This window comes from Kogia breviceps, chromosome 19 (genome assembly GCF_026419965.1).
Source record: "Kogia breviceps isolate mKogBre1 chromosome 19, mKogBre1 haplotype 1, whole genome shotgun sequence".
Lineage (NCBI taxonomy): Eukaryota > Metazoa > Chordata > Mammalia > Artiodactyla > Physeteridae > Kogia > Kogia breviceps.
Genome location: NC_081328.1, coordinates 35,984,585 through 35,994,600, shown reverse-complemented (window position 1 = coordinate 35,994,600; position 10,016 = coordinate 35,984,585). Strand labels below are relative to the sequence as shown.

Here is a 10,016-nt window from a genome sequence, read left to right as displayed (position 1 = left end):
CAGCATCACTTTTGGAAATGAAGAAAAGCTACTTCACTGGCAACTCTCATCCTTCACAAAGAAACGAAAGCATGGCCAACAAATTCATTGTCAATAGTTCTGATACCTGGGCTTCATCTTTCTTCCACTTCAAAGGCGGTGGTGAGATACTCCTTTGGAACAATCCCAATGAGGCTGTTCAGTTCTCCAACCCACCAGCCATACATGTTATATTCCTGAAAAATGACAAGAGGATGGTTTCAGTTGGAATTTAGTCATGCTTCTGTTAATCTTTGTTAATCTGTTAAATGATCACATGGGAGATTCTGTTGGGTGGTTTCTTTGTAGACACTGTCAGTACAACTCAGTGACACCCCTGATGGGATTACTAAATTTAAAAGTTATCTAGAAGGAAGAAAAACTGCTTTTCTTTTGACATCTTTCTGTCTACATTGTAAATTTAGCACATTTGGTGCCATTGCTGAACCTAAAGAGCATGTCTTTTACCAAGCAGAGTGGAACGGCTCCTTTGGGGAAAGTTGGGCACACCCTAAAATGCCAGAGCACCGAAGTATTCAGGGAGTCAGGTCATAGTGCAAATCAATAATATTTACCAAGCACCTTCTATGTGCAAAGTGTTGTTTGAGTTCCCATGAGATGGATGATGAATCAGAACACTGCTAGCTCCCTGGGAGTTTACAGCATAGAGTAATGGGCTTCGGAGTCAGACAGACTGGGATCTCGTCCCCACTTGGTCATTTAGTAGCCACGTGACCGGAGGGTCTCCTGGCTTTAACTTCCTCTTCTGTAAGAATAGGGATAATATCACCCCTCTGTTGTGGGGAATATAAGTGACGCCGCAGACAGGAAAACAATTCAAAGTGCCTGATACATAGTAGGTACTCTAAACATTAGATTCCTCCCCTGGAAGAGGTCAGAGGTTGACAGGTCCATCAATAATGACAGGCAGGACATAAGAGCCACAGGGAGGGTCAAACGAGAAAGGGAATGAGAGGGTTTAAAAGAAGGGTTTGAGGGTGGAGCTCACAGGGTTGAGAACGGAGCTCCTTGAATACAGAAGAGCTTCTCAAAAGCACAGCAGATGTTGAACATTATAGGACTATTCCTGAAAGCACTAGAACACGTTTTCCTTCTTTTGAAGGAAGTGAAATTTAGGAATACATGGAAAATATATGTATTCCAGTTCAACTGGATTTGGGTACCATGGAGCCAACTGTCTGCCTTTTGCCCACCTGGCTGCCGAGTTCTAGGAAAAAAAGAAAGAAAACCAGGTTGCTGACACACTAAAATTCTGGGTCAACTGGTTATCTTTTTGTTTCTTTTTGTTAGTGTATCTCCCCTCCTCTAACTCTGCCTCTCCCCTTCCTCTCAGCAGCTGACATCTTTTCCACCTTCAAAGAGAAAGAGAAGCCATCAGATCTGTCAACTTTCAGCCACCCAAACAGGAACTTACCTAATGTGCACTTGTAACCCTTCTGCTTTCTTTCTTAGAGACCAGGTTCTGAGAAGTCTGACCTCTGCCTCTAATGTAAATGGCTCCTTACGTCAGCATTGAAGTGTGTTCAAGTTTCTTTCGTCTTTGAAAATAATTATTTAGTCCCTAATGCGTGTCTGCTTCCCATTTCGACTCGTCTATGCTGCCAATTCACAGTCAAATGTATTGAAAGAATTTATTTCACTTACTGCCCTAACTTCTTGCTTTCTATCTACTCTTCAAGCCGCTCTAATCAGGCTTCAGGCTCTGTCATTCCACTTACACTTCCTATAACCTCCTTATTGCTCAAAATCTATGAACACTTTTCAGTTCTTAATTTACTTGATCCCTCAGCATTGCTGACACTATGGACCTTTCTTGAGGCATTTTCTTCTCTTAATTTCTATAATTATACTCTCCTGGTTTCCCTCCTACCTCCCTCTCTGGTTGCTTCTTTTCATTCTCCTCATCTTCCCCTATCCCTCCTTTTAATGTGGTTTTCCAGGGTTTCTGTCCTGGCCTTCTTCTGACTTGGTGCACTTTCCTTGAGCAATCTTATACACCTCTGCGGTTTAGCCACCATGCCTGTATAAATGACTCACAACCATGGCTCCAGCCCAGATCTAAGGGTTGGATCCCAATACCCAAGTGCATGTCCATCAAGCTTCTCAGACTCACTGTGTCCTAAATTTAACCATCATCCTGCCTCTGTATCCATTCCCATTCACAGAGTATCTTGACCACCTGTGTTCTCTGTCTCAGTGAGTGGTACCGCTAAGCACTCAGTTACTCAAGCCAGAAACCCAAGAGTCATTCCCAATTTCACCCTCCTCTTCCAATCAGTCCTTGAGTTCTGTCAATTCTCTATCCAAAATATGACTGGAACCCATCCAGTTCTCTCCATTCCCATTGGCAATAGCCTAGAGTCATGTCACTGTCACCCCTCCTGAGAACTACAGAAACAACCTCCAAATTGGTTTCTGTGTCTCCATTCTTGTTCTCCTCCAATCTGTTTTTCATCCTGCAGCCAGAATCTTTCTAAAAGGCACATTGATAATATCACGGCTCTGCTTGAAACCTTAGTGAGTTCCTACTGTCAACTTCTTAAAAAGGTGGACAAACCCCTGCATGACCTACTTCCACTCACTGCCCAGCATTGTCATTTATCCCCTAAATCTAGTCGACCCTTAGTAAAACAGAACTTGTCTTTGCTACTCCCATGGGCCTCAGGGTCTCTCACCCTGGAGCCTTTCCTCTGCCTGTTTAGCCTCTACTTCCCTCCTCCCTTCCATAGGGCTGACCCCTAAGCAGCCTTCAGATTTCAATTCCTGAGTCTCTCTGGCCTCTCCAGAAGCCTTTCCTCGCCACTCTCTAAGTGAGGGCCCCGGCTCTGTGGTCCACGGCGCTGTGCCCTGTGCTTCCCTGGAAATGAGTCATCGTGCTGCCTTGTATCTGCCGGCCTCTGTCTCACTGCCAATCACTGGGTGGAAAGTTCTGTGGGAGCTGGGACCTTGTGGGTTTTGTTTGCTCTTGTATTCCCAGCAGTCAGCATGGTGCCTGGCACAGAATGGGGCCCCCCAAAAACTTTGTTAAATGAGGTTATGAAGAAATGAAGGGAACAGTGGGGATTTATACTCTCAGTTGAGCAGATTTAGTTACAACCAACTCCAAGATATTCCCTGGTGATTGAACTGGTTGGGGCAGGAAGAGAGCAGTTGCCTTTGGAGACAGTTTCTCCAAATGGCTCCCTAGATACCATGAAGAGCATCTCAGATGCCATAAGAAGTGAGACTACTGAGCTTATCCTAAAAGGAACAGGGAATTACCTTTTAAAAATCTGTCATAAATAAATGAATGTGTCCACTCCCCTCCCCCACTGTCCCCACAGCACCTTCTCAATGACCCCCTCCCCCAGGAGGGAGGCCAGCTTCCCCCTACAGTCTGCACTGCTGTATGGGAGATTACCCAGACTTCCTCAGCCTATGCCTGTCAGAACATTTTATCTTATTCTTTTATTATTATTATTTTTTGGCCATGCCACAAGGCTTGCAGGATCTTAGTTCCCTGACCAGGGACTGAACCCAGGGCTGGCAGTGGAAGTGCCAAGTCCTAACCACTGGACCGCTAGGGAATTCCCACGTCAGGACATTTTAAAGCTCCTCTTGGTACGAGTTATGTTACTGTCCATTTCCCAACACTGAAGTTAGGGCCGTTTCTGCCGTAAGTTTTCTTGTAGGGTTGCCATGCATTAGTACGTCGCTGCAATGGCCACGTCGACAGGGCCTTGCTGTGCGGGGGAAACGTATACTCTATCTTAAAAACTCTAGCTTCAGCTCTTCTGCTATCTCACTGGCAGAGGGTGGGCACCATGTTGTCTGACAGTCTTTTGATTGAAGTCAGCTTGCTTACACATGTGTGAGGTGTGGTCTTCTACTGCCACATGCTGTCATCTTCGTCACCTGAGGGGCTCAGCTAGGGCATTCTCTCCCCAGGGACCGCTCAAGGCTTCCGACTCTGACGCCCACTTGGCAGCATCCCCCTTCGGCCGTAAGGCCAGGAGTAGGGGCAGAGCCTTGGGAAGGTGCTCTCTGCCAACTCGAAGAGGGTGCAAGCGGGAAGCAGATGAGGCACAGCAGGACACCTGCAAAGGCCGGCTCCCAGTCGGTGCTCGAGGGGAACACTGACCCTGCCGACCGCAGATGTGGCATTCTCACCACAGCGGTGGGAACTGGGGTGCATGCAATCAACTCTCTGCCCTTCAAAACAAAAGAGCAAGCAGAAGTGTAAGGAGGATGGCACAGTCTCAGAGACCATATGCATCCTGCTGTGGTAGCCTAGGAGCTTAATCAAAGCACCTACAGGTCTTGGGATCTGACTGTCTTCCAGATTTCATCCCTTGGCTGGATACCCGAAAAAGGCTACAGGGCTGAGTTGTTTAAAGCATGAATGGAAAAATTCTAGCCTTTTCTTCTCCTATCTCCACCCCACCATGCATTGCTCCAGCCCAGTCTGAACACCACGAGGTATGTTAAAATAATTTCTACTTTGATGAATTGCTGGGGAGTCCACAATTGCTCATAATCAAAGGGAGAAAAATGCAATTGAGATCCGGCCGAGAACTATCACCACCAAAACGTTTATTTCACTGCACAGTGCCAAAAAGAATTAAAACAACATTAAACTCACAGCAATCATGTTTAAGCCCTCGTTTCCAAGTGCCAAATTGCACCACTCTGGATCATACAGATGTTCGTTAATTATGCTAATTTTTATTAAACTATTAAAATGAGAGAGTACTGGCTCAGCCAGGCAGACCCCAGCTCTGAATGAACTGTGCTCTTGTCTAGAGGTGCTAATTTACTGCATTTTTATTAAGTTGCTGATTCTTGGATTTTAGTTTTGGGATGGCAGAGAGAACTGAATTCCTGGTATCAACATTTTCAATAAAGTTTGACTTCTTTTTGCCCAGATGTTTGGAAGGACTGCTTGGAAAAATGCCTGAGACAGTCCCAGGAGACCTGAAATCCTCAATGCGGAAGTGTTTCTACCTTCAAGGTGGGGGGAAGTGTTTCTACCTTCAAGGTGGGGATGCACACCTACAAGTGACAATGTTAGGGAATCAGAATTATACAGGCTCCCCACTCCGTAACTCTCTATTCTATACACTGTGTGTGGTAGAGCTAAGATGATAATTATACAAAATGGTTAAGTGAAGATGATTTGGATAAGAATATAAAAAGCTATTTTAAAAAAACCCAAACCCTTTACATCAGTGCTTGCTTCTTGCCACAAAATCTTTTAAGACTTGCACTCAAAAATAGTATAGGGCTTCCCTGGTGGCGCAGTGGTTGAGAGTCTGCCTGCCGATGCAGGGGACACGGGTTCGTGCCCCGGTCCGGGAAGATCCCACATGCCGCGGAGCAGCTGGGCCCGTGAGCCATGGCCGCTGAGCCTGCGCGTCCGGAGCCTGTGCTCCGCAACGGGAAAAGCCACAACAGTGAGAGGCCCGTGTACAGCAAAGAAAAAAAAAGTATAACTTGTGGCTTGTTCTCGTCATAAATATTTCTAGGCTTGATCAAACATCTGTTTTCCTCAACATCAATCCTGACCCACCTCCTTGAACCCCTCAGATGAAGGAGTCTTAAAAACGAAGGTTGGCTATTTGGACTCTGTTATCTGGTTGGAGAAGCTATTGGCCTGGATGAGCAGAGTATTGAGGGAATCTGAAATAGGCATAGCACTCACCATCAGCAACAATCAAAAGTGTTTATGGGGGCTTGCACACTGCCATAAAAGGATCTGTGCTGCTAATCTCCATCAACAAGGAAAAAACACCCTTACCAAACCTGCCATAAAAAGAACAGCAAATTCTATAAACAAAAAGCAGTATGGCCACCAACCACGGGCTCGCTGCACAGCTTGACTCTGCCTCCAGTGGTTTCCTATTGCTGTTTATGGCTTCAAGACTATCATGGCCCTTCTCAGTGCTCCTCCTGTCACAGGGCCCTGAGTCCCTGCGTGGCTGCAAATACCCTGTCAGTAGGTGTCAGGGGAGGGATATCAGGGGGAAAACCAGCAGGTGCCTATCATAAGCCTTAAAAGAGATTAAATACCCTTACTCCATGATTGCTACATATTAATTTCTCTCCTCCCTGCTGGTTCCTATTTGTTTAAGCTCTTCCATGGCTCCCCTGGAGTAGCACAGACATGACCTGGAATGACCATCCAGTCTTGGGCTGAGAATTCAATTTCTAGGCTCAGTGAATCCTAGGCTTTTCCAACAAAAGGAAATCACCATCCTCTAGGGCACAGATTCTTAAACTGGAGTCTCTGACCCATGGCCTCTCTGTGGATACATGTGAAGGGATCTTTGAACTCCTTAAAACTGGTGTAAAATTTGTGTGCATGTGTACATGTGTTTTGTCCCTGGGGTGAGGCCCAGACCTCTCATCAGATTCTCAAAGGGTTTATGAACCCTCTACAGTTGACCAACTAGCACTTTAGGGGGAAAATACAATGATCTTTATGGCCTGTATCTGCTCTTTGGCCCAGTGTGGCCATCTCACCCCTACCCCCGCTTTTAAAAAACAGTGGAAGGAAATCAAGAATCCTGCCATTCTGGGTTTCCAAGGCTTCAGCCTTCCAGCTGCCAAGTCTATTCCTTCTTCAAAGGCTGACCAAGCTTGCTTATCCCTTCTAAGGCCATCTCTTTAACTGTGACTTAAAAGTTGTGGTGTCTTCTTATAGCTTCCATTCAAATCCACATGATAACTTTTGGAGCAAGCTGCTTGACACTGCTGGTTCCCCTGAGAATGTTCCTAATGGAAATGTTCTCCTTTCACACTGAACTGGGCTTCAATAAGCCTCTGTGGAACAAGATTCACAGAAAATGTCTCATACTTTTATTCTTTTAACCTTCAAAGTTCACTATTTCAGTGCTTGTAAACAAGAGACTACATCTTCAAGGGAACAATCAATCAACCCCTAACATGAAAGATCAATAAATGCTTCATATATGTATGGGAAAGGCCAATCAATCACAGAATTATTGGTTTATGATTGCTTATTTCTCTTATTAGTGCTTGTACATCATACATTATCATTAGTAAAGATGGGAAATTTGAATTCCTAAGCAGAGTAGACTGTAATATTCCAAGCTCAGCCAAAAACATCAGATTTTTACTCTGGGTTGGCCTACAATTTCTCTACTGAAATCCAGCTTTGGAAATTTAATGCTTTCTGAGGCTATCAAAAGTTATTAAATAAATTGAGGGCTCTAACTCAGCACCCTTCCAATTGCTGAGAAAAACAATGGTTTACCACAAACGGGCACCCGTTTTTCAGGACAAATGGTTTTAGGAAGAGATTTTACCAAAGGAGAAAGCAAGTGGTCAGTTGGGTCGACAGTGGATTAGTTCTGTTGGAACCTGTGAAAGGATCAGAGCCCAATGCTTGGCTGAAACCTTGGGTAGCTTGGCGCCCTCTTCAGGCTGTTTCACACCGTATTTTAAGTTCTTGGCAATCATTTTCTCTTTTTTCCATTATTCAGAGTTTTGGTCTATAAATCATAATAAAAATGTATCATTAAATTTGTCTCAATTGAACTAGTTTTATTTACTGCCACGTTTCAGGGAACCTGCTAACCTGGACATTGATGAGACTGGAGTCGGGGTCAGGGATGGGGGGCTCTGAGTCTAAGAAAGGGGACATGGAAAGGCTAGTGGCCAGCGACAGCAGCTGGGTGAGGGGCACATGGCAATCACTCCACAAAGCTCACCCCTGGCAAAGAGCTGAGTGTTCTGAGAAGAGGAATGTGTCAGCTAGATGGAGGGTCTGAGAGCCCTGAGTGCAAGGGACTATTCAGCCTCAAGTCTGAAATGATGTCCTGACCTGGGTGTGAGTGGATAATGACCAAGTCAAGGCTAGGGAGGGGTGCAGGACCCGCGCACAAACTGGACATTGTTGGTGATGGAAGTGTGGGCAAAATACAGAGTGTGCATGACAGAACTATCCTAAGCTGTGAAGGTAAGAGGGAAGGCGGAACAGGGCTGTATGGAAAAGGGAAAAGAGAAACCCACAACTTGAACTTTGACTAAAAAAGAGAGGAAGGATAAAGGGAAGGTAAACACTTTGCAGATGGGAGAAAGCAAGGTGCCAAGTGCAGAATTCAGGAACAATAGAGTCAGCACCATTTCGGAGCTGATAGAATTGTGATACCATGTGAGACTGGCGTATTAATATGTATTCCATAAACTGTGCAGCTCGCAGCTCTGCACCACTCTATTTTGCTCTGACCGCAGTACCAGCCTCAGGCACCACAACACAATTTGGAAACAATGTGACGGAAATGTTTAATCTGCTCAGCCCATCTGTGCTGCGTATTTCTCCAGATCTCCCTGAGAGAGGCGCCTTGAATCTCCACATTGCCTTTAATATTCTCCTAAATCACCTCCCCACTGCACTTCAAGGGCCATTGCTACAATATCACCGGTTCATCTAAAGTGCAGTGGGGGTGGGGTGGGGGGGGGAGGCGCAGGCCAGGGTATTTTTTATTTTAAAATAATTTCCAGAGATCGCCTTTTTTGCTTCCTTTAAAAAAAGAAGAAAAGTTATTCTACTGTTGCTGTAAGGTTATTGAGGTTGTTCGTTGCAAAACAGGGTAGGTTAGAGTGGAATCATTCTCCAAAGAATTATTTTTATTAATCTCGATTCCCTCAATTGGACATGGGAGGGGGTGAGCAGATGCTCCTTTTCTCTTATGTTTTTCTCTTATCCCTGCACCTTGCTATGGTGATGTGTTCATTTGAGGCTGGTGCCTGTCTGCTTTACACTCTCTGCATCAGGTATCTCTTTGACCCTGCCCTGCTCCAAACAAAGCCATCTTGTTCAGGACAGGTATACATTTAGTCCCTGGTCACCATGCCCTCATCAGAAAGGAACACTGTCTATATTATTAATTTTTAGCTTAAAATCTTATATTTTCTCTCTATAAGTACAGATGTTGAGCATCAGATTTCCACTGCCTTTCCTCCACTTGATTTTGTCAGATTCAGTGATTTGGGGCTAGAATGTAGGAAGCTGGGGTAGGTTTCAGAGAAACTCTTTCTCTGAAAGAGAAAGATGACAGACCTTAGACAAATGGAAGAGAGTTGCACATCATCACCAAGAAAATTAGGATGCCTTTTGCTGTGTGAATTAAAGAAATGAATAATTTAATCCGTGAGATTGTTCCGGCGAGGGAAAGGCAACGTCCCAGTTGCGAAGCCTACAGCCTGTCGGTGTGTTACATCATCTGCACACATAGGCGTTTCCATGACAACCGCTTATAGCTTCATTTCCTGGATCCCTCTAGGGGGTGTCACAGCCAGATCCACCTGCTTTTCACCCTACCCTGGGTGGGGTCATGGTAAGGTCGCCAGAATAAATGAACGCGGGTACTAATGATCTGTTTACTGCTGTTTATGCTCTGTGTGTGTCAGGGGCACGCACATTTAGAGAGCTCATTATGGTTGCAATTAGAGTGCACCATCGCTAGATATTTAACTCCTTTTTCTTTTAAATTAGCATTTTAATAACATTCTTTGAGCAGAGAAACAAAATGACCATTTTTCACGGACAAACTTCTAGCTGTAGGTGCAACTTTAATGGCAAAGTTGTGAAGGGAAAAGAAGGGAGAAAAAAAGGCCATTTTTACTACTTTCACCCTCCTTCTTACCAAAAGGATATTTTTATTTGCTTTCTAACACACTCGATGTCCTAAATTTGTTTTGAATCCAATTATATTGGGTGGTTTAAAGTACCACACTCTTGTTGGATGGAAATTAGCAGCTATTGAAATTAACTTTCTATGTGACCTGTGAAAGGGGCGAAAATAATTACAAGTGTGTAAGAGACCCTTCTCCAAAAGACCCTTGCTGTAGGATCGGACTGTGATCTGATGCTACCATTATCAAATATCTTTATATAGTAATTGCAAGGGCTATTTTCTTTAAAAAGGTGGTTGCAATTACTGTTTTTGTTTTGTAATTCTTAGGATTATCTT

At 44.6% G+C, this 10,016-nt stretch overlaps 1 protein-coding gene across 1 annotated transcript in view; it reads right to left on the bottom strand.

The window, feature by feature from the left end:
• Positions 1-10,016, bottom strand: part of SKAP1 (src kinase associated phosphoprotein 1) — a 267,412-nt gene that overhangs the window by 2,305 nt on the left and 255,091 nt on the right. Inside the window, exon 12 of the mRNA XM_067022143.1 lies at positions 107-215. Coding sequence (XP_066878244.1) covers positions 114-215 — 102 coding nt within the window. The 3' untranslated portion in view covers positions 107-113. The remainder of the gene's footprint in view (positions 1-106; positions 216-10,016) is intronic.